This window comes from Delphinus delphis, chromosome 18 (genome assembly GCF_949987515.2).
Source record: "Delphinus delphis chromosome 18, mDelDel1.2, whole genome shotgun sequence".
In the NCBI taxonomy this organism is placed as follows: Eukaryota; Metazoa; Chordata; class Mammalia; order Artiodactyla; family Delphinidae; genus Delphinus; species Delphinus delphis.
Window position 1 is genome coordinate 6,538,653 of NC_082700.1, and position 23,412 is coordinate 6,562,064.

The 23,412-nt window shown below is 51.7% G+C and overlaps 1 protein-coding gene across 5 annotated transcripts in view; it reads left to right on the forward strand.

Moving 5' to 3' along the window:
- MTUS2 (microtubule associated scaffold protein 2) overlaps positions 1–23,077 on the forward strand; it is a 486,774-nt gene extending 463,697 nt beyond the window's left edge. For all 5 annotated transcript variants that reach the window (XM_059995941.1, XM_059995940.1, XM_059995944.1 and 2 more), the window contains 7 exons: positions 2,063–2,277; positions 9,883–9,988; positions 13,193–13,266; positions 17,535–17,633; positions 18,718–18,837; positions 21,205–21,302; positions 22,410–23,077. In XM_059995941.1, coding sequence (XP_059851924.1) covers positions 2,063–2,277; positions 9,883–9,988; positions 13,193–13,266; positions 17,535–17,633; positions 18,718–18,837; positions 21,205–21,302; positions 22,410–22,623 — 926 coding nt within the window. In that variant the 3' untranslated portion in view covers positions 22,624–23,077. The remainder of the gene's footprint in view (positions 1–2,062; positions 2,278–9,882; positions 9,989–13,192; positions 13,267–17,534; positions 17,634–18,717; positions 18,838–21,204; positions 21,303–22,409) is intronic.
- Positions 23,078–23,412: the final 335 nt, after the last annotated feature.

The following is a 23,412-nucleotide window of genomic DNA, read 5'->3' on the forward strand; positions in this document are numbered from 1 at the left end:
AATGTAACAATGAGGAAAGCTCAGAGAGGCCAAATGGAAAGACTGGCCTGTCATCTTCAAAAGTGTCCAGGTCCTGAAAATCCAGGGAAGACTGAGGAAGTATCCCAGACAAAAGGAGACTGGGGATAGTTAAATGCAGCTCGTGATTCAGAACGAGATCCTTTTTCTAGAAAGGACATTATTAGGACAACTGGTGAAATTTTAATGGGTCTGAGCATTGGAGGGCACTGTTGGATCAGTGTTGATTCCTGACTTTGATGACTGCATTGTGGTTACGTAGGAGAATGTCCTTGTTTGTAGGGAATATATGCTAAGGAATTCGGGGTTGATGAGACAGCAGTCAGCCTCTGATTCTCAAATGGTTCAGGGGGAAAACGTCATTTGGACAATAATGTCCTTGTACCGTACTTCCGACTTTTCTCTGTTTGTGATTTTTTTTTAAATACAAAAATTGCTTTGAAAAACCTCGATGGTAATTGTAGCAATTGCTTAGAATGTAGACCAACCAAAAACTTCGGAGGAGTATTTTTTCACCAACATGCTTTAGAGTTGCTGGCACAGGTGACAGCAAAAAGCAGAGGGCTTTTCAAGTCAGTGTGGTTATTGCTTTAAAATTCCCTGCAGACGGTGCGTCCTCTATGGGGGTGCCCCCCACCCACCCTCAGTACACCCTGATTACACTGGCACATCCTCACAACTCTTCACGGTTGTGTGTCAGAATCCTCCAAACAATGATGGGACGCAGGACACAGGGCCAGGTGAAGCCCTGGACCAAGAAGGCCTTTGGGGACAGCGTTAGGCTGCTGGGCTGGCCAGACTCTTACACGCTGTGCGCACAGGGCAAGATCCAGCCCGTCCACAGCTCATTTCGCCAGGGAACAAATGTCTTTAAACATCCCCTGTGCTAATTAACAAAGCCTTTGAGAGCCGAGTGTGGCAAAGAAACCGTTGAATTAGCTGCGCCTTTAGGGCGGGACTGCTGATTAGGGTGTTTCAAACGCCATGTAACTACCTTGGATGAATGGTCCTGATCATAACAGCCACCCCTAGTGTGCAGATTATCCTGAACCAGTACCGATGCTGCTCACTCAACTTCAGTAAGCGACAAGCCTCCCCAGACTGCAGCACAGAGCAGGGAGCGTAGAGGCCCCCGTCTTTGTGGAGCGAGTGAGGTGTCCGTCCACTTTGACGTCTGCGTGCGTGGGCATCGTCACCTCCACGGGACCTAAACAGACTAGCTTGTCAGGGAAGGCTTTCTCCTTCTTGGAAGCAGTTTGCAGTTGAGGAAGAGACTTTGAAATGAGAGCAGTCCGCTCTGGCCCAGGGGAGGCACGAGCTCTAAGTGCTGTCGCAGCCCCTCCCCGCGAAGCAAACCAGAACTGCGGCAGGGCGACCCACCCGTGCAAAGGGGCGTTGAGTGGTTACCCGTCCTTCCTCCAGTGGGGAAGGATGCTGCTGGTGAGGTCTCGGTCACTGAAAGGACCCGCACGCACACTTCCTCTGCGATTGTCCCATGCGGCATGTCAGCCTGCAGAGAATCCCGTGCATCCCGTCTTGTCTCCAGCCTCCAGGCGTACCCGGGTCTCACGCCTTGATGGGTGTAAGAGACCGTGGCCCTTGTGAAGAGTTGACGTGCTGGGCTCCTGTCTGGGGTTTCTGATCCACCAGGGTGTGCCTAGGAGCGTGCATTTGTAACAAGCACCCAGTATCTGTGATGCCCATGGTCTGTGGACCCTCAGCGAGCCCTGATCTAGCGGCAGAAACATGCGGCTTGTGGTCAGAAAACCCAGATTTGCCTTCGCAGCTCATGCTTCACACGCTGAGTGGGACCTTGGGCCGGTTGCCGGAGCTCCCCAGGGCCCAGGTTCACCCCAGCATCCAGGGTCTGTGTTGGGGATCAAATGTGGTAGGGAGGAAAGCACTTGACAAACGGTGAAGCTCTGCAGAAGGATGGGGACCTGGCCTTGGTCCTTACGTCCACCTTGACGTGGTACTCGTGGGGGCTGCAGCGCTTTCGGTGCGTCCTGGCCAGTTTTTTAAGTGTCGCTCTCCCTGTCCCCAGCCTTCCATGCGGCGAAGTGCGAGAAGCTGCAGAGAGAGAAGGCGGAGCTGGAGCGGCGCTGTGAGGATGAGGTGCGCAGGCTGGGCTGGCGGCAGCAGGCCGAGCTGCGCGACCTGGAGCGGCGGCTGCAGCTGCAGTTCGAGACCGAGGTGGCCCAGCTCCAGGAGGAGCACCGCGCACAGCTGCTGCGGATCGGGTGTCAGCACCAACGGCAGGTCAGTCTGCGCCCCGGCCCGGGCGCTGTCCTTGCCGTCGTCGGGAGACGTGGGTGGGAGGTGGAGGGGAGCCGCTTTGGCCAGGAGTCCGTGCAGCAAGCAGGTGAGCTTCCGGTCAAGCCCGCTCTCCCCACCTCGTTTCTCTCCTCTGTCCCCTCCCGTCGTCCCCCGCAGCCACTCTTGTCTCCCCGCCTTGTGCTCCCAGGCACACTCCCACCTCCGAGATTTTGCTCGCTGTGCCCTCTGCCTGGAATCCTCTCCCTCTAGAAACCCCATGGCTCCCTCTCTCCCTCCCTTGCAGACTTTTCTCAGTGAGGCCTTTCCTGATCCAAAATCACAGCTCCTTCCCCACGTCGTGCACACTCTTCCTGTTTAGTTTTTCCTGGGCACTCACTACTACCTAATGTATGAGAACTTTTACTTTGTACCCTATTGATCTTCTGCGTATTCCATAAGGACAGTGATGATGACAGACACATGTGTATCTAGCACGTGCTGTGTGCCAGGCCCTGCTCTTCCCTCTTTACATGTACTAACTCATTTAACCCCCGCGATAACTCTTAGAGGGAGTACCATTATTGTCCCCATTTTACAGGTGAGAAAACTGAGACCCAGAGGTTAAATAACTTGCCAGCATTCACGCTTATGAAAGAGCCAGGGTTGGACCCAGTCTGATCCCAGGGTCCGTGCTCTCGAGCACTGAACTAGAGTTTTCTGCCGGGTTTACTGCTAAATCTCTGGCACAGGACCGCCTGCCAGCACAGAGCGAGCCTTCAGTGTGTATTTGCTGAATGAAAGAAGGATTCCGCTCATTAACCTTAGCCCAGCAGTCTTCCTAGAGAGGGTCATTCATCCTGGCATAGCTGGGGAAGAATTCCCAGGGAGCCTGTCAGCCTGAAAGCAGGTAGGAGCCTGGCGTGCCCATCCCCACGGCCAGCTGCCGTGTCCGTTACCGTGTTGGCGCCGGTGTGACAGGCAGGTTAAGACGAGACCCCTCTGCTTCCGAGAGAGCTCGTTTGCCCCTCCCTCTTCTCTTCCTCCTAAGTCCCCAAGGCTCTGACGCCTTAATGCCCACCTTCTAATTGTGTATTGTTACCCCTGGTCTGCTCGTGGTATCCCTAAGGTAAACTGGCATTTGTGAAGAGCTCACTTTACATCTCAGGCTGGTGCCGAGTGGCCCTTCACTATCATGAACGTTTGGGCTGCCTCCCCGGTAGGTAATCTGGATGGCGCAGGTCCCCAGAGGCTTGCGAATCATGGCGGGCATGGGAGAAATCTCAGAGTAATAATAGGTGCTATTGTTGGGATAAACGGTCTCCTGTTTGACAACACTTTCTTCTATTCAGCATCTTGGGTTAGTCGTCCTCCTTTTTCTAGAGGCCTGTGGAAACCAGACACATCTGCCTGCTTGAGGTGGTACAGACTTAGAGGCTGGGAGACAGATAGGTTTCAGCTAAGGTTACCTGCTGGGCTAAGATTAGAAGATTAGATTCAGCATCTTGGCTTCTCAGCTGGCTTTAAGTGGACATTTGCATGGCTGCCGTCTTTAGTCTTACCTGCTTCGTGGTCCCTTGATACAGCTCAGACCTGGTACAGATACTGGCTTGTTCTGTGCCCTGTATCCTGGGGCTGTTCATTCCCAATTTTACACAAAGAATGTATTTATACCCATATTCACTGACTTTTGGTCCAAAGTTCTCGGTTGGTTGAGAAGATGCCAAGAGATGGAAGGAAGGGCAGGAGGTGGTCCCCTGGCAGAAGGATGAGCCTCTGAACAAACGCTCATGCTGGGGTGTCGTGTGTGGGAAACCGGGAAGCCAGGGCCACTGCCGAGGGGAGCCCGTCCGCCAGTGGAGGGAGCCGGGGCAGAACCTCGCTAAGTTTTGTCGGTGCAGGAGCCTGTGCTGGGGGGTGTGGCCTCATCTGCCTTTGAGCTGGGACAGCGGCCTTTTAAAGATTTCATACCGGGAGAGATTGGAGGCCCTGACTTTCCCACTTGAGAGTGAGTTACATGAGCTACTTATGTATATTTTAAAAGTGCTCTGTCTCCTGAGAGCTCTGATCCTGTTCTCCCTGATCCTTTACAGCTGAAGTGATTCATTTGCTTATTCATCCATCTAAGCAAAGAACAGTCAGTGAAGGTCCGCCGCACGCGCGGCCTCATGACGTCACACTGCAAGGGATGCCAACATTTATAAAACGTGGACTTGCTTGTTCCATAGCCTCAGGTTATAGATCCAGGGAAGTTCTGAGGCACTTTCTCCAGAAACTGTAATACTGGGTGGGAAATACAGATTCTGTGTTTAGGAACTGAGAGTTTCCTTCCAGATGGGAGGATGAGGGAAAGCTTTATGGTGGAAAGAGCATCTGCACGCTTTACATTCGAGTAAATCATTCCTATAGAAACCCACTGGTTTGGGGGCAGGGGGAGGGATGGATGGTTGAAATCTACGTATTACTCAGGCCCCTGATTCTGCTCCTGCTGCTGGATGTTGGCTGTTGTCTTGACCTTCAGCTTCTCCAGCAGGGAGCGCGCAGGCAACCAGGAAGAAGGTGAAATGCGCATCAAGCCATATTCTAATTTCCAGGTAGAGTAAATGCTCATGTATTTGGTCCAGGAGGGGCTCGGTGCCTGGCCGCAGTGGGGGTCTGGAACGTCCGTGGTTCCAGCGATCTGTGCCGACCCTCCATGCTCAGGGCCTCTCTGTGGGGGACAGTCACGTTCGGCAAGGCTGACCCATAGATCCTGCCATCTCGAGCCTTAAAACTCAAGTTCACCAATGGGGCCTCTCCTGGCGCCCCGGTGCCCCGGCCGGCAGCGCAGAGGCTGCTTCCATTCTGACGCAGGAAGTTCTGAGGCTTTTCTCTGATCAGGAACTCCCTCAAGAAGGCCGGCTGACCTCTGACCTTACCGCAGGATGCCCCTAGGAAGATCCAGCCGTCCACTTGCCTCGAGCGGCAAAGACCGTCTCTCTGTCTCCACATGGGAGTCACTGGGGAGCTTCTGGCAAAGCACTCCTCCTGTCTGCACCCCGTGCTGATGGAATCAGAGTCATGGACTGGGGCTTCCCGGGGCCCAGAGCTGCAGCTGTCTGGTGTCGGGGGATGTGCAGGGCCTCCTTCTTTAGCCCTGCAGGGGTATGAGCAGGGGCATGGCCTGGCCTCCTGGCTTTCTTCCGTGCCTTTAAAGATATGCTAGGACTCTTATCTTAAAAGTCGGATTATAAAGGTGTTTCATCAGATCAGTGCTCATTCTAGAGCTGGCCGCACATTAACAGAAGCCAGGTTTCCCAAGCTTCCCTATCTCAGGGCACACGAAACAGATTTTTCAACGTAAACACAAATGCTTTTCCTTTTCTGCTCCAAATGTACTCGCCCACGGAGCCTGGTGTTCAGTGATCAGACTTGTGACCTTTGACCTTCTCCCTCCAAGACCCTGTGGCAGTTTGTCTCTCTCCCTGACCCGGCCCGGAAGCCCCTCGTGCAGGGCCCCCTGGTTCCTAAAGGCATTCTGGATTCTGCCTTTTGAGCAGAGACTCCTTTCCAGAGGAGCAGTAGTGTTCAGCCTTTGGCATTTACGTTGGCTTTGTCTCATATCCGGGACACACTTTGTAACCTTTCCTAAAGAAATCATCCTTTTAGACTTACCTGGGAGGCCCAGCGTGCCCACACTTAATCAGACCGTGCAGAGGCCACTTCAGCCATCATCTCGCATTCTGTCCCATATCCGTCCCGCACGGCAGGTGCACAGCTGCCATCAGCGAAACCACACTGTCTGATCAAATAGAATGAGGTCCCGAGGGCCCCTCTGTTTTCCGGCGCCAGAGCCCCGCCCATCGCAGCCCAGAGCCTCCGGACACTGGAAAGAGGCAGAGCCGGGAGATAGAAGCCTCTGTGAACACCTGCCCACGTGGTGGGCGGCAAAGGGGCAAAGGCACAGCCCGGAGGGGCATGAGGTCAGCCCAGGAGCTCTGGCGGGGCTGGCTGCCTGCTCGGAGTCGGTACCCAGGATGATGTAGCAGGGATGCAGGGACAGAAGGGATGGTGGGTCGTCTCGTTATCCGGAAGGAGAGTCGTTCAGAGAGCCCTGGAGAGAAAAGACAGGGGCAGCTCCCTCTGTCTCATCAGATAGGAAGACACGTCGCAGATGGGGGCAAATGGGAGTTTAATCTGGTTTTCTTTAATGAGGAAAGCCGAGACAATGTAAAGCCCATGCGTCTTCGTTCTAAATGGAAGTCTTCTCTCAGTGAATTGCCGAAGGCTCCCATAATTGCATTTTGCAAATGGCTGAATGAAGTAAGCCCACAGCTCTATTCTTACCCATCGGAGAGGGCGGCTTCCCAGCCCTTTGCTTTGCTGGAACTCAGCTAAACAGCAAACAGCTGCAGGAACAGAGCCTGGTGCAGGGACCAGCTGCTGCTCTGTACCCCTGGGACTACTTGATGGGCACATGGACAGACCTCCGCAGCCAGCTCAGAACTTTGTCCTCCTGGAAGAGGGAGGAGGCTGGCCCAGCAGAGATTTTGGGGGGACGGGGGCACCCAGGGTTCTAAAAGGAAGAAAATGAAACTTCACCCAGCATAAGTTTGCTGTGGCCGGATAATGGCTTAGCGCCTCTGTCTCGTTTTCGGTGATCTACAACGCAAAACATATCTTGTGTGTCCCTTGGGTCAACTTGTCTGAATCCCCTCAAATGCCTGCCGACCTGGAGGTCTTCTCAGGCTGAGAGCTCGGACGGGCTGCTGCCCCGTGCTCTGGAAAGAAGCCTAGAGCCATAGAGGAGAAGCCATGGGGATTGAAACTGGGATAAGAAAGGGGATGGCCAACAGTGCACGGCCCCTTCCTTGTAGAGGGAACAGTCTTTAAAAACCATACGCATGTCTGGAAACCTCAATCACTCGAGAGTAAGGACCATGATGCCCAGATTTTGGCTCACTGACTCTCACTGGTTTCCTTCAGAACATCCTGGGCTTTCCTCTCATTGCATGTGGAGGAATTCGGGGATCAGTATTTCATCCCCAGAAGCCCCTCTGAGAGGCTGTAACAGACAGATCACACCCTTACATCATCCTTGGTATATTGGGTGTGGTATTCCATCACCACTAAATCAAAGACCTGACTCCACCAAGGCAGGAGGGCATGCGATGAAGCGCCACCCTTGCTGATCAGAGCAGACCCACCGCCAGGACGAAAGGGACTCTTCTGGAACGTAGTCCCGGCATCCATCTCTCTTTTCTGAAACCACCCGTGGCAATTTGGGTAAGAACCCAATAAATTAGAATCATACTAAGGACGGATGAAAGATTCTTCTTTCTACTGAACTAACATACCTCCAAACAATGTGTGGGTACTTGTTTCTAACGGAAGTCACCAGCGGAGCATAAGGAAAACCAGTTCCATTTTTTTTAACCGATGATTTGTTTTTCCAAGAGACTGAAAGTCTTTGGACAAAGATTCCATAAAAAACCTTCATATAAACAGGATTTGGGCAATTAAAAACTGCAGTAATCGGCCTTTCTGCTGAGTGGATTCATAGCTCTGAGCCTCGAGTGAAGTATTGTTTAATCAAGAATGGCCAGTAGGTAAAAGTGAACCATTGCATACCATGTCCATTTTCATGGCGTAATGCAGCTTTCCGAACGCTGTCAAGTTCGTTGTTGGTCTTGGCAGTGATATTTCTGTTTTAGTGGATGACACTTCCTTTTACCATAGGAGACAGAAGTCGGGCCAACTTTCCCAAGCAATGATGGTATCCAGAATGGGAATCTATCCCATTTTAAAATACAAACACTCCCATGCATCCCCTTCACAAGCGGGCTTCCTTTCTTGTGAAGAGTTCTTCCTCCTTTTACAGATCAAAGATCAGCCTGTGAATTATCCCCAGAGAAATGAGACCCTCTGAGAGGTGGCTGGACAGTGTTCTGAGCCGGTCCGCCACAGAGCTTCAGGGCACGGGCAGGTGCGCTGGTTCAGTGTTGTTCAAATGCTAGGTTTTGACACCTTAGTACGTTGTGAAATGAATTTAGTGGTTTGTAACTGCATTTTGAAAAACAACAAAGGAACATAGAATAAAAATTTAAAAACGAGATTACTGCAGGTAAGAGGGGAAAGTGTCATTTTGTGAAACTTTGGTTTCACACACACGCCCCGTGTATGCGTGTGTGTGTGTGTGTGTGTGTGTGTGTGTAACAATGTACAATGGTGTTTTTACAGTGGGTCACCGACAGAGAATTTGGAAAAACATTGTTCTGGTTTGCTATCACAGGGAGAGGTCGTCTTATGCAATGAGTCCTGTAAGTCATACATTTGAAGTTAAAATAACAGCTGCAACAACAAAAGTAACAAAAGTAACAAAAGCAGTAAAGATGGAAGGTGTGTGGTGGGGCCAGAGATCAGGAAGGGGGAAAATGAAAAATCCTGGGCTGGCGTAGCACAGGGAGATCAGCTCGGTGCTTTGTGACCACCTGGGGGAGGCGGTGGATAGGGAGGGTGGGAGGGAGGGAGACGCAAGAGGGAAGAGATATGGGGATATATGTATATGTATAACTGATTCACTTTGTTATAAAGCAGAAACTAACACGCCACTGTAAAGCAATTATACTCCAATAAAGATGTTAAAAATATATATATATAATGAAAAACAGTCAAAAACAAAAAAAAAATCCTGGGCTGGCTGCACTACCTGTGATTAAACTCCTGGAAATGTACCATCAGCCAGAGAAACAGCAGCTTCTTGGGAGCAGGTCCCACAGCCTGGGCAGGGGGAGGTCTGCACCGTGATCCGGGGGGCAGGTTCACGGCTGGAACAGGGGTGGCGAGCACACACACACACCTGCCCACTTGCCTTGGGGCTGGTGAGAGGGTCCCTGGGCACTGGTTGCTGGTCTTGCGGGGGGAGGCAAGGGCAGTGCGTTTCAGAGCTTCGCCATGGATGTCAGACAGCCCTGTGCTGACTGCTGGCTCTGCCATTCACTAGCCTTTGGGCAAAACACTTCAAGCCTCTCTGAGCCTCAGTTTCCTCGTCTGGGAAATGAACATGAAAACATTTACTTTATCATATTGCTGTGAGGCTTGAGTGGAGAAGCCGAGAGTGTAGCTTAATAAATGTTAGCTCCCTCCAGATGCCTCGCGTGCGGTAGCTCCCACCTGCTGCCAGGAAGCAGAACGGACCTTCTGGTAGGGGAGGACCGTCTTCTGTCCCTTATTACCTCACGGAATGCTTGGTGGAAGGGGAAGGAATGGGGTGGAAGGAAATGGTCCAGAGGGGGCGCAGGGCAGTAAAGAGGTGGCTTCGGCAGCTACCCACCCCACCCCGGGAGCTGCTTCCCGTTGCATGAGCGGCAGGGCTGTGGCAGTGACTTCCCTGTGACATCCCCTGCCCCGCCGCCCCTGACTCCGGGACTCCCGCGTCACCAACAAATCCTGGCTCTGCTGCCTCGGCACAAGGCTGGAGGTAGCCGCCATCACAGTAGAGTGTCCTGCCCTTGACGTTTGGGCCACTGACATTTCCCCTCGTTGCAGTCCACCTCAGTCCTCCAAGCAGCGAGGCCATTGGAGCCCCCGGTCCCCGGCTCTCTGTGTAACCAGAGCTGTGATCTCCTGCAGGTGGAAGACATCACCGCCAGCCATGAGGCGGCTCTCCTAGAGATGGAAAACAGCCACACGGTCGCCATCTCGCTCCTGCAGGATGACCACGACCACAAGGTGCAAGGTAGCTACGAGGCTTGGTGCGCGCGGTGGGCCGGCAGGGTGGGCTGTGCGCACTGACCCTCTCCGGCTGCAGACATGGGGAGCCCTCCCTTTCCCTCTTGCTTCCCTTTCCCTTCTTCCTTCCTTTCCTTCCTGGTGTGTCCTTTGTGTTGCTTCTTGGGTTCAGAAAAGACAGAAATCCAGGACCCGGGTAACTACAGTAAGTCCCCTACATATGAATGAGTTCCGTTCCGAGAGCGCATTCGTAAGTCCAATTCGTTCGTAAGTCCAACAAAGTTAGCCTAGGTACCCAACTAACACAATCAGCTATATAGTACTGTCCTGTAATAGGTTCATAATACTTTTCACACAAATAATACATAAAAAACAAACAACACAAAAGTAAAGAAAACATGTTTAATCTTACAGTCCAGTACCTTGAAAAGTACAGTAGTCCAGTACAACAGCTGGCATCCAGGGGCTGGCATCGAGTGAAGAGGCAAGAAGAGTTACTGACTGGAGGGGAGAGAGGAGGTGGGAGATGGTAGAGCTGAAGGATCGTCAGCAATAGGGGACGGAGGGCCAGCTGCAGTGTCACTCACGCCTGACGTTGATGGAATGCACATTCACATCTTTGAAAGTTCGCAGCTTGAAGGTTCTTTTGTAGGGGACTTACTGTACTTTCCTCTGAAGCCGATCCTCTCAACCCTGCCTGAATACTGGAGCCTTGGTCCCAGAGCAGGGTTTGGTAGCTGGTCTGGGTTACAGCCTGGGCTTGTTAAAGCTCATAGGTGAATGTAACAGGTAGCCAAGCTTGAGACCCACTGTTCTACAGTAAGTGTAGAAATCCTGGGCTTTGTCTTGTGTTGTGGCCTTATAACCATCCCACAGGTGTGGTGTTGTCACGGCCACGCCAGCATCTGATTGGGCCTGGCTCTCCACACCTTGCACTCAGACCACATTCACCATGGATGTAAGTGGACTCTCAGGATCTTTCTTTTTACATTTTTTATAACTTTGACTTGTCTTTGGATATGTAGGATTTTATGTGGGTTGTAACAATAGCAACAGCGTTTAACTAAGTACTACTAAGATTTTGACTGTGAAAGAAGCTTTTTACACGTTAACGTGCATTTACGTCATATAGAGAATTTGTTTTTCAATTTCCCCTTTCCTCATTTCTTCCTCCCCAGTCAGCTGATTGTTAAAGTATATGAAAAACAATTAATTTAACAATAGATTAATAAATTCCAAAAATTTGAGAATTAATATCAGGGTTTTAAAATTATTTTAAAATGTTCTTTGTAAACAGCAAGGCCCACTGTGCAGTAATCAATGCTCATGTGATTGTCCCCTCGAGCACCAACCCCCCACCTCTGGGAACTACCCATACGTGGAAAAGTCCAAGCTGGACGCAAGGGAGAGGAATTTCCTGAGAACTAGTTAAATGCGTTACCTGTTCCTGAGAGCGCATCTCATGCTTAGAGGACCAGCTCCCACCCCTGGATGCACATTGGAACCACCTGGAGAGTTTTTTTTTAAAAAATACTGATGTGTAGCTCCCCTTACAGAGGTTCCGATCTAATTGCCCTGGGGTGCAGCCCAGGCATCGGGATTTTTTAAAGCTCCCCAGGTGATTCTAATATGTAGCAGAATTGGAGAAGCACTCTCTTAGAGCACAGTCTTAAGCATGGGACAGAGTGTCAGGACCTTAAAATAATGAAATACATTATGAGTACATAGATAGTCGCCATGGTTTATGCCACCTAATAGATACGGACTTTTCTTTGCTTGTGAGGTATAGGGTATCTGAAAATGCCCTAAAGCCCATCACTACACTGTAGGAAAATGGTCTCAGGAAAGGGAACAGGAACGGAAATGTTACAATGAGTGTTGACTTTTGTTTCCGGATTTTCGTATAAATAGACTTGGTAGATTTTTCTGACTAATGAAGTCTCGCTTAGACGCCACGTCCAGGGCCTTTGAATTACATATAATGTGAAGACAATGTGGGCGTGTGTAATGGTAGCTAAAAACTTCATTATTATGGATGGTGCTCTCAATGCCTATTAAAAGTAATCATTTAGACAAAGGCAGGTAGACCAGAAACCCACATGATTTTATGTCAATAAAATAAGCACAAACTTTTTTCTTTTTTCCCAAATGTAAATTTCAGCTATAACAACTGGATTTCTAAGAGACCTTTAACCATCATTAGTTAAAAGATTTGGGTCAATGGAAACCACAAAGTTTTTCTTAATTGCAGCTTATGCCAGCCGGAATGATAATTATTGGTCTCCAATACTCTCCTGTGCTAAGCATATGATCCAGGTTGATTAATGAGACCTTTCCTCTCTCCAGTTATAACATGAAAACAAATTGCTTGTGTAGCTAGAATGAGACGGGCTTCACCCAGCTAATAAGACTATTCCCATCTGGAGGAAAATAGAATCCATTTGCTTAATAACTCTTACATGACATCTCTTGCTGCCTATCTTGCAAATTATCACTGGAATGACACTTTTCACGGAATAGAATTGCTCCAGACTCCCCAAGAGGAACCAGTCCAATGAGTCCTTCCTTCTGTCTGAGTGGCTTAACATCGACTCTTTGCTTAAGCAAATCCTAGCATCTGTGGTTTCCAGAGTGTGGCCCAGAGGCCACCAAGGTGACTCTGCAGGCACAGCACTGGCCCCGTTCACCTGTCCATTCTCCAGTCCATGCCCCGCTCTCCTTGGAAAGGTCCCTGCTTCAGCCCGAGACTGCGGCTTCGTGGTAGAAAAGAAGAGTGATCCTGGGAGGGAAGAAAAGGGAGATTTAACATTAATTACCTAGTGGTTTTACCATTAGGAATAGTTGGAGAATTCAGTGAGTGCTATGAATGGAGAATCTGACTTGGCCCGGGTGTTGGTAGAGCTGGGTATAAAAGTGAGTGTGTGTGTGTGTGCGTGCGTGCGTGTGCGTGTACTCTGTTTGCTTCCCTCCCTCCTTTCTTTCCTCTTAACCCTCGCCCTTTCTCCTATTTCCTTCCTCATCCTTTCTCCCTCTCTCCTAAATAACATTGCATACAATTTCAGACTAATGGAGAGGTCTCTTTAGGCTTAAGTCCACTATATACTGGTGTCCCTTACTCACCTACGTCACTAGTCTTAGCCTGGCAAAAGAATCTTGTTTGATCCCTTTTCAAAAGAAAGATCAGCCTAACAATTTGATGTCTTCTCTCCAGAACTGATATCTACCCACGAGCTTGAAAAGAAAGAATTGGAAGAAAATTTTGAAAAGCTGCGGCTGTCATTACAGGTTAGTGTTTCCTTAACTCCAACATCACGATAATGGCAGCATTGTTATTCCTGTCCGCAGACATTTATCCAGCACCTACCGTGTACTGGATCCTGTACTAAGCATTGGAATATGGGGGTAAATAAGACTTACTCCCTGCCCTTAAGGAGTTGACTGTCTACTCAGAGCTGTGATACAAATAGTGACAGACCAGCACGGAAGGTAACACATGCTTGCACAGAATGAATAATACCGTTAGCGCCACAGGGGTTCCAAGAGACGGCCCATGTGCTTGCGGTCAGAGTCATGTTTGGGGAAAGGGGAGGATTAGGGAGCAGAGCATTCTAGGCGGGGGTAACGGGATAAGGAGACTCATGTAGGGCATAAATCGCAGGACATGTTCTGGGAATTGTAAAAGCAACTTCAACCCCCTGGAGATGTAACGAAGCTTCTTGGCGTCCCGCTTGAAACCTACACAGAGTGTGGGTCTCAGATGCCAGGGGCGCTGCCTGGCTTCCTTCTGATCTCGGAGGGGAGAATGGAGGTCTCTGCCTTCCAGAGACCCCAATCAGCTGCTTCTGTGAAAAGATGTTGACTGCCCCCAGCCCTAGAGAGGGGCTGCCTGGGAAGCCAAGGGGAGGCTGGTAGCCCTGCTTCCATTGCCAGCTGTGGACGTCCCAGTCATAGAAAGATTACCTTTTAAATATTAGGGACATTCACATCTGGAAATTTGGGAGGTGATTACCATAATTCTAATACAAAGGCAGGAGTTTTGTTTCTTCAATGGCTCACTTTCCCCAGGCAGTGTTTCTCGCACAGAGCCTGCCCTGCCGAGAAAAGAATCTAGGATCATGGAGTGTCGCACTATTGAGTGTACTATTCAAAAGTTTTTAAATGGGAAACCACCTGCTGCAAACCCACCCCCGGTCCGTCGATCCATGGACCCATCGGGGGGCCTCACATGCCCACGTAAAAGATTTGAGTTTGAGGTTTAAATCCCCACTGTACCTTCTCTTAATAGCTTTGAAATCTTGGACAGCTACATAAGCTGTAAACCTTAGTTTACCCATCTGTAAAATGGGGATAATGCCAATTCCTTCCTCAAAGTGTGAGCAGCTTAAGGGAAATAATATGTGTGTCAATGAAAACATTAATCAATAGTCAATCCAAGAAAGAAATGGAGAATTTTATTTGAGCCAACCTGAGGATTAGAACCCAGGAGACAGTCTTTATGTGGTATACAATGGAATACTACTCAGCCATAGAAAAGAACGAAATTTTGCCATTTGAAGCAACATGGATAGACTTGGAGGGCATGCTGCTAAGTGAAATACGTCAGAGAAAGACAAACACTGTATGATGTCACTTATATGTGGAATATAAAAAACACAACAAACTAGTGAATGTAACATAAAAGAAGCAGACTCACAGATACAGAGAACAAACTAGTGGTTACCAGTGGGGGGAGGGCACGTAGGGATGGGGGAGGGGAGGTGCAAATTGCTGGGTGTAAATAGGCTCGAGGATGTGTTGTACAACACGGGGAATATTTCGTAATTGCAATATTTTGTAATAACTGTAAATAGTAACCTTTAAAAATTGTATTAACTTTTTTTTAAAGATTAAAAGACAAAGCGCTAAGGACTGTTCCTTAGAGGTCAATGCACAGTTATATAAATTTTTGAGGCAAAGGGTCTTACATCAAAGTAACATATTGACAGTGTACGTAGTCCAACAGGGCAAGTAGTGGGTCATCGTGACCCCTTACAGGATTGAGAAAGGAATGTTATCTCCTAAGGAGTTACCTTGCTGGCTCCAGGAGAAAATTGCTTTTTTTTTTTTTTCCGGTGAGCAGGCATTCCTGTGTCTTCTAAGGGGATCTAGTTAATGTATAATGCAGATGCACCGTGCACACTAAAGAGGGGTAGTGGCCCAGATGGGCAGAGAGAGAATTTTCTGTTTAAAAATTTTCTGATCCTGCCTTAAAAATAAATTGATTTCATCGTGTGTAAAGGGCATAGAGCACTAGGCAGCAGCTAGTGCTATTATAATAGTTTCAGGCGTTGTTACATTTGCCATCATCATCATTATTATGGGGCCGTTGGTTAACTCCAAGTGGTCCCTGCCGGGCCAGGTCACCAGCTGGGTCTTGGTGCTCTTACCTTGGCATAAAGTAGCCAATCCAAGTTGAAGAACAGCACGTCCTGTCTGATTGCTGGGGCACCATTGTGTGCCTGAGGATCTGTTTTGAATAATGGCGAAGAAAGCAGAAAAAACACAGTGTGATAGCTTAGATGCCGCCTAGATGGTACTTGCCTGAGTGTTGCACTGTTTCACATTTTAATGGAGGACAAGAGGCTCGAGAGGAATGCTTGCTCTGACGAGGCTTGTATAGGAGGTGGGTAGCACTCCAGTCATTTTAATTTTTGCAATAAAATAATAGCTAATATTTATAGAGCACTTACTGTATGCCAGGTACTGTTCTAAGTATTAACTCACCACCATCCTCTGGGTTAGGTATTATTATTACCGTACCCATTTTACAGATGGGGAAACCTGGACACAGTGGTTAAACTACGGAGCGCTCCAGTCATTTTATAGTCACGTTCTACGCATGCGTGCTGCGGCCCAGCCGGCTGTCCTGAGCCCTGATTTACACTTGCTGGCTCATGTGCCTTCCAGCTCCACTGACACTGTCTTGCCCTCATGCAGCAGCAAGTGCACTTAATGGCACTGTGGGGGGCTTTTATTTCTTAAAAATGAAATGGAAGTAACTGGAAACAAAAAAGGAGAGAAGGAAAAGGAACCCGCCAAGGCTGGGTTCTCTGTGATGACAAGAAAGCGGTCGAGCCAGCACGTGCTATGTGGCAGTGCTCTCGTGTGCAGTTCTATCGTTGACCGCACCCAGCTGCTCACATGTGGTGAGCGGGGCCATCTCTCTTGCCAGAAGTGTTCACGGGAAGACCTCAGTCCCTGGGTTTTAATGTTACAGAAGTGGTGATGGGGGTGGAGAATTTTGGAACACGTGGCACCAGCAAGGCACCGTCTCTTCCCTCTGCTTGGGCGTCAAGGCTCTGCCCGGCTCCCTCTGCTGCCCGCCGCCATCGGTCAGGGCCGGGGCTGCGGGGAGAGGGCTCAGCGTGGTGGCACCTGCGCTGGCAGCAGGGCTGGGGCCCCGGGCCTCCCCACACACGCCTCCATTCTCTCCACCTTCACACACAGAGCAGCCCCGTGGCGGGCACGTGCTGGGATGGGGGTCAGGAGGGCCCTCCGGGTCGGGGGGGAACGTCTGAACGGGACAGATTTCACTCACGTGGCAGCTCAGGCCAGGGGCCTGCCACCCAGGGGCGCCGAGCGGAGGCCAGAAGAGGGCCGGGGGTGAGCGGGAGCTGGCTGTGGGGGAAGAGCGGATGTAAGGTGGGTTGGGGGCAGCGAGACGAGAAAGGCGGATGCGGAGGCTGCAGACGCTGCGTCAGCGGCACTTGGTCCCGAGGGCGCGGGGTTTTACGTAGGGGGGGGGGGGGGGCTCAGGCTTGCGCTTTAGAAAGCTCCCCCTCCCCCGCGCCCCGACCCTGACTCCCCCCTTGAGGGCAAATGAGTTGCCGGGTCCGGGACAAAGTCAGCGAGTGGCTCCACCCGGTGGAGGGAGTAGGATCAGGAGTGTTTGTGGATCCGGGGACGTGACGCAGGAGGCCGCATCCTCCGGGCCCTGCCATTGCTGTGTTTAGTGTGGGGGGAGGGGCTCGGGCAGAGCCAGAAGTCAAGGTTGGTTCGACAGCTTCTGGCTTGAACTTGACAGATGAGCACAGTTCTTCTCTGAGGTGGATTAACCGTCCTTCCTGAAGCGGGGGGCTAGAGCCCCGCCCAGACTAAGATGCCTCTGCTGATGGGCTGCTTTTGTGAAGTCAGATGATAAATTATTAAACGCCTCCGCTCCGGAAGCTTCTTGCTTTCCTGGGGGTGGGGGGCGAGGACAGCTCTCTGATCTCAGGAGGCGCTGAGTCGGGCCACCTGCTTCGAGTGCCCCGCCAGCGTGCGTGCACTTTCCGTGCGACAGAAACACGCATCTGTCAGTGTTCTGTGGTCCATTCTGGACAAGGCACGGAGGCAGGGAGACTGGGGCCTCTCCCTGCTGCATGCGAAGGCCTTTTGGTGGAGCCCGGTGGGGGGGACCTCTGATCTGGACGCCTTGGGAAGAGCCCCCAGGGCAGGGTGGTGGCCGTCATCACCGCCTCCCAGGTGCCACGTCTGCAGGGGACCGGGCTGGACGTTTCATGTGTTACCTGCAGGACCAGGTGGACACGCTGACCTTCCAGAGCCAGTCTCTGCGGGACCGAGCCAGACGCTTCGAGGAAGCTTTGAGGAAAAACACTGAGGAGCAGCTGGAGGTATCATGCGCTTCCGCTCTCCCAGCACCCGCAGGGCCCTTGCAGGGCAGTTCTGTTGGACTCCAGGAAACCCGGGGCTCCCCCAGCAGTCACCCGAAGGCAGGGCCCCTGTGCTGATCTGACGCCAGAGCGACAGCGGTCAGGGCCTCCCGGGATTTTAAGCATGTGCCTGTCAGCACCTGTGCTGAGTCGGGATGGCCCTGGGTTCTCCATCTAAGAGTTATTCTTGCCTCATTGTACACGGCTCCCCAGCCCCTGTCCCTGGGCTGCTGTGACGAGCTGGGCCTGGAAACACCCCACCCTGGCCAGGCCCCATTCCAGCCCCACGTCCCGTTCCCTCCCAGTGCCGCCTGCAAGGGAGGCATCCCTGAAGCCCCAGTTGGTGGGGTGAGGGGTTTTTCCTCAGGCTGGCACAATTCCTTCCCTCTGATGTAAGGTGCCGGATAAAACACACGAGGCAAAAATACACAACAGCCAGTTACATGTGAATTACAGATCAGTGAGTTTCTTAGTAACAAGTATGTCTCATGCAATACTTACGTGAAATTCCAACATAATTGAACGTCCTGTCTTTTAATTTGTCACATCTGGCAACCTTATTCTCACATTTACTTTTCTACAACAGCCTTTTCTGCTTCTTAAACCACTTTGCTCATTTCCTATGCATGGCAGGGGGCGGGGCCCTCCATGGGCACAGTTGGGACCTTTCAATCCCCACCTGTCTGTTGAATCAAGTAGTCTGCGTGAATGTTAAAAGCCCATGTTGAATGTACTGGTTTTGCCCGCTAAATTCCCCTGGGGCGGTAGGCTGGTGGTATCCGGCCACCCCAGGATCCGACGTTTCAGGGAATGACGGCTTCGTCTCTCCTGCTCCCCAAGGGGCTGGGTTTTCAGTAGCTCCCCCAGTGGAAACTCGTGGGCATCGTTACCAGGAAGGCTGTGAGCACTGTCTCCCTCTCGCCCTCTCGCGCTCACTCTCCAGTGCCTGTTAGGATGACTAGATTGCGCTGAATTCATGGTGCTGGTGGACACTGGGCTTCGCCGGGCTGCCTGGTAAATAGCTCCTTGCTCTCCGCCCCTGTAGATCGCATTGGCTCCTTATCAGCACCTGGAAGAAGACATGAAGAGTCTGAAGCAGGTATTAGAGATGAAGAATCAGCAAATACACCAGCAGGAAAAGAAGATCATTGAGCTGGAAAAGCTGGTGAGTCGGCCTCTTACCTTGGGAGGCCCCAGTAACCTGCATGATATCCCTGCTGCCACGGTAGATGTCAATATCAACAGCACCCACGGCCCCATCCAGGTGGGGGCCCTTACATGTCCGGTGCTCACAAGTGAGCAGAAAACGCCTTTCTTAGGAAGCCAGGAGTTCAGAAGTCTCAGAGGTGGCCTCATTTGTAGAAACCCGGAGGCCGTCTGATGCCCCGCCTGGCTCCGCAGCCACCTCTGTGACGTGCCAGTTCCTCCCCCCGCCGGGGAAGGTGTGCGGTGAGCCTGCATCTGTGGAGCGTCGCTTTTGTGCACCAGGCACGGCGCAGACACGCTGTGCGCGTGTGTTCTTTAGCTCTGACAGCAATCCACTGAGTAGGTGCTGTCAGGAGCCTCCTTTCACAGATGCGGAGACGGAGGCTTAGGACGAGGTCCTGTCTCACCCAGGGCCAAACAGTGGTCCAGCCCAGGCGTGAGCCCTGGGCCAGAGCTCCAGGCCCCGGCTTTCAGCACACGCTCCGCCTCGCCTTTCAGCCTGGCTCCCGCAGAACTAGCAAAGGGCACCCCTTTGGGGGAGTAGAGCAGCCAGAGTTCACTCCCCGCCCCTGTGGGTGCGAGGGCTGAAGCCGAGACAGTCATCCGGAGTCAGCAGCAGAGAAGCCTGCCTCCAGGGAGATGCCATTCTGAGGGGAAGGTTGGCCCAAGGGTCGCAGGTAGATTAATTTTTTCCTTTTTATTGTTATATTTAAAATAAATTTTTGATACTCTAAAAGGAAATATAATTTCCTCTAAAAGGAAATTATAAGATATAGATAAGAAAATTTAAATGACATATTTCTACTCTGTTAATATTTCCAGAGCCTTTCTTCTGTACAAGTGTACACACCCTAATATACGACCCACACATACATACGAGTGTTTTGTATCCTGCTTTCTTTCAGTTAGCAAACCCTCAGCTTACCATCTCAGTAACTGATCACCTCCTCTAACTTTTCAAGTTCTCCGTATGTCTCGGAAATGTCCTTGAAGCCGCTATATCCAAACCAGGAGCCGGTCCCAGACCACCTGTCGCGTTCAGTCGGCACGTCCCCCTCCTGATCTAGCACCGTCCCTCTCTGGGGACATCTCTCGCTGCACGGATGCCTGTCAGTCAGGATAAGGGCAGACGGGGGTGTGAGTGCCTATTGCCAGCATCAGAGGCAATGCTGGCGTCCTGGCGCCCTCCAGCAGCCCAGAGCTTCCCAGCAAGGCCAGAGCTAAGGCCAGCGGGGGGCTCGCGAACAGTCCTCCCGTCTCAGCCCTGCAGCCCTCCTCCTCCAGGCAGGGCCACCTGCATCGTTATCTGGTCAGCCACAAGCCTCCGGGCTTCTTTGGCTGTATTTAGCCATGCTCCAGGCCTTCTGCAGGTACGCAAGAGTTCTCATTCCAGAAATCTTTCCAGGCAGAGGGGTGGGTAGGGGTGGGGGGAAGAACTGATTTAATCACTTCCCATTTCCTGGGAGGGCCTTGCTGAAGGGCAGGGGCAGAGCCCAGAGCCCTGGTGCCTAAGCCTGAGTCATGGAGAAGCGGCGGTTTCCTTTAAAGATTCCTCTAGCATTTATTTCTCAGTGCATCTTAGAATGGAGCTCTGCTTCGGCTAGGTCTCAGGCCCTGGGGACACACCGACAGAGAGAGCGGGGCGTGAGTTGCAGAGGAGTGGCAACCACAGAGGATGTTCTCTTCTGATCGTCTGCCACGCTGGGCTCGAGCTGCACGTTCCCGGCTGCCCAGAGCCTCAGAAGGAAAAGAGCGTGTCCACGCTGTTTGCATTTCCAGCCCTCCATTAATTCAGAATGTCGTAGAATGCACACAGGCCTGGCCAGAGATGCCAGTGCAGGGCAGACGGCCTGATGGGAAGAACCGGGGGACCCATCAGCCAAACGGGGTCCAGGTGGTGCTCGCGGCTCCTTTCCGACAATGGCAGGGGTCTGGGGACACTCACTGTGAGAGATATATTCTACATAGGAATCCAGTACAGGCACACACGTAAGTTGTAGATATACAGTACATACGATCCACTATATACACTAATATATACACACATAATACACCTAAGAGGGAAATATATACTGTATCTAAAATACATACAACAATACTTCTACTACACACGGTGCACTCTGGTATTTTCTATTCTGTTTTGTTTAAAAAAGAAATGCTGGTCACGTCCCTCTAACCTGATTTTACAACCGACTGATGCATTGCAAACCGCGGTTTGGAAAACACTGTTCTTGATAAAGTTCCAAAGCCCAGAAGCCGAGGGCATTGGTCTGCCATCTGTCCGCAGGGCCTTGCTGAGCAGCTCTTGACACTGCATCTTTTATAGGCAGAGAAGAACATTATCCTGGAGGAAAAGATCCAAGTTCTCCAACAGCAGAATGAAGACCTCAAAGCCAGGATCGACCAGAACACCGTCGTCACGAGGTAGGTGGGCCTGGGCGTCGGAGCTTCCAAAGCATGTGTCGCCGACAGGATGGCTTTGCTCTTGACCTTGGAGCGCTCTGCTTTTATCCTCACTCCTCCGAGCCCTGAGGCTTCCCCACACAGGCTCTTGGCACTCCCTGCGCCACGGGCAGCATAGAACACACCGCTCTGAGCACCCAGCCGATGCCCGGGCTCCGCAGAGCAGTGGGTCCCACCTTGGTGGAAATGAGTGACACCGGCCAAAGCCTGGGGCACAGCTGGGAGGTGACGGGGATGTTTCTGGAGGAGGTTTTGGAGAGGCTGCCAGCTGGGGGTTCCTAGGCTAAAGAGAATCACCGTGTGAGCCAACGCCGAGCCCCATCGCTGGGGCCTGCGGCTGCTGCGCCAGCGCTGGGCCAGGTGGTCATGGCAGAGGAGAGCTGGCCTGGCCAAAGGGCAGCAGGGAGGGGATGCACCAATGCAGCTGCTCCCCAGGGACACTGCTTCCATCTTGGTGCTGCCTTCCTTGCTCGGAGGGCCCCAGGAAGGGAGATGGGGGGGCAGACCCACTGCTGTCACGACAGAGGCACAGAACGCCTCGGTTCCTTTTTCATTTAGCATCCATTAGCTGCAAACATCAACTAAGCGTCCGTTACACACCAGGCCTCAGACTGGGTGCTGGGCACTCGAGGAGGACCGCTCTGGGGCCTGTTCTCCGGGGCTCCCGGTCCAGCAGGCGGCCAGATGCACAGACCAGAGGTGATGGCTGCCAGGGAGGCCTGAGCCAGGGGCAGGGCGTCCCACACCAAGCGGCACTTCCCGCTCTCTCTCCCTCCCGGCGGCTTCTGCTCTCTCCCCTGGCCCCCAGCGCCTCCCCTGACCCGGGCAGAGGGGCTGTGGGCAGGTCGGCTGTTGGCGGAGGGTCTCTGGGAACGGATGTGTGGCTGGGATGAGTAGCAATCGCGTTGCAACCCCGCTTCTTGGTCCCTGGGGTCTGGCAGGACCCTGTTCTCCCCGCGGGCACCCACCACCTACCCCCTTTCCCTGCAACCCTCGGCCTTGCAGACCTCAGGTTAAGTGCCTCCCGGCGTGACTGCTGCTCGACAGTTGCTTGTTCTCCCCGTGCAGACAGCTGTCAGAGGAGAATGCTAACCTCCAGGAATACGTGGAGAAAGAAACACAGGAGAAGAAAAGGTTGAGCCGAACCAACGAAGAGCTGCTTTGGAAGCTGCAAACGGGGGACCCAACCAGCCCGATTAAACTGTCCCCCACGTCCCCCGTTTACCGAGGCTCCTCCTCCGGGCCCTCCTCTCCCGCCAGAGTCAGCATGACGCCCAGATGACGCCACCACGCTGCGGGTCGAGCTGCGGCGCCTGGTCCACGAGGGTTTCCGCCTCGAGGGAGTGGTGACCGTGGACCGGCCCGACTGACCCTGTGCGCATGCCCAGTAGCTGTATAGCTGCATCCTAGGCAGAGTCCTTTTCTGATCCTCGTGTAAGACTGTCCTGGTACTGGCACTTCGGAAAGTGTAAATGGTAGCATCTGATGTGCAAACGTTTGACCGTAGTTAGAGCCAAAAGAAAGAAACGCCAACTGTTCTTGAGCAATGAACTTTCACTGCAGAATATCAGGTTAGTTACAAATAGCTCAGTTTTGAATATCCATTGAATAATCCTCGTGTACTGCACCGATATGTGTGTATATTTAGATATACATATATACACATGCAGTGGTTCTGAATTGCATTTTTTATAACATGAAGTGCTGACATATTTTGGTGAAGGTCAGCAGTTTTCTAACTCGTGCCTAAGAATTATTGGGAAATGAAAATGCATTTCTATCTACCTTCCCAGGAATATTTCTACCCAAAATAGAAAAAGGAAAAAAAAAAAAAGATACAGAGAAGCAGCGCCTTCCGACCTACCACCACGTGGTACTCTGTTCAACACCAGCACCGGCCGTTCACGAACGGTACCTGCCTTCGGAACAATCAGCTTCTTAGTCCACATGATGTGAGGTCACCATTACTCCATCCGCGAGTTTCAGTCATTAATACTTCTGTCATGAGCGGATAAGGGGCAGCAGTGGGAAACCCGGAGGGGGTGAGGAGTTTGGCAGGTGTCACTCATGA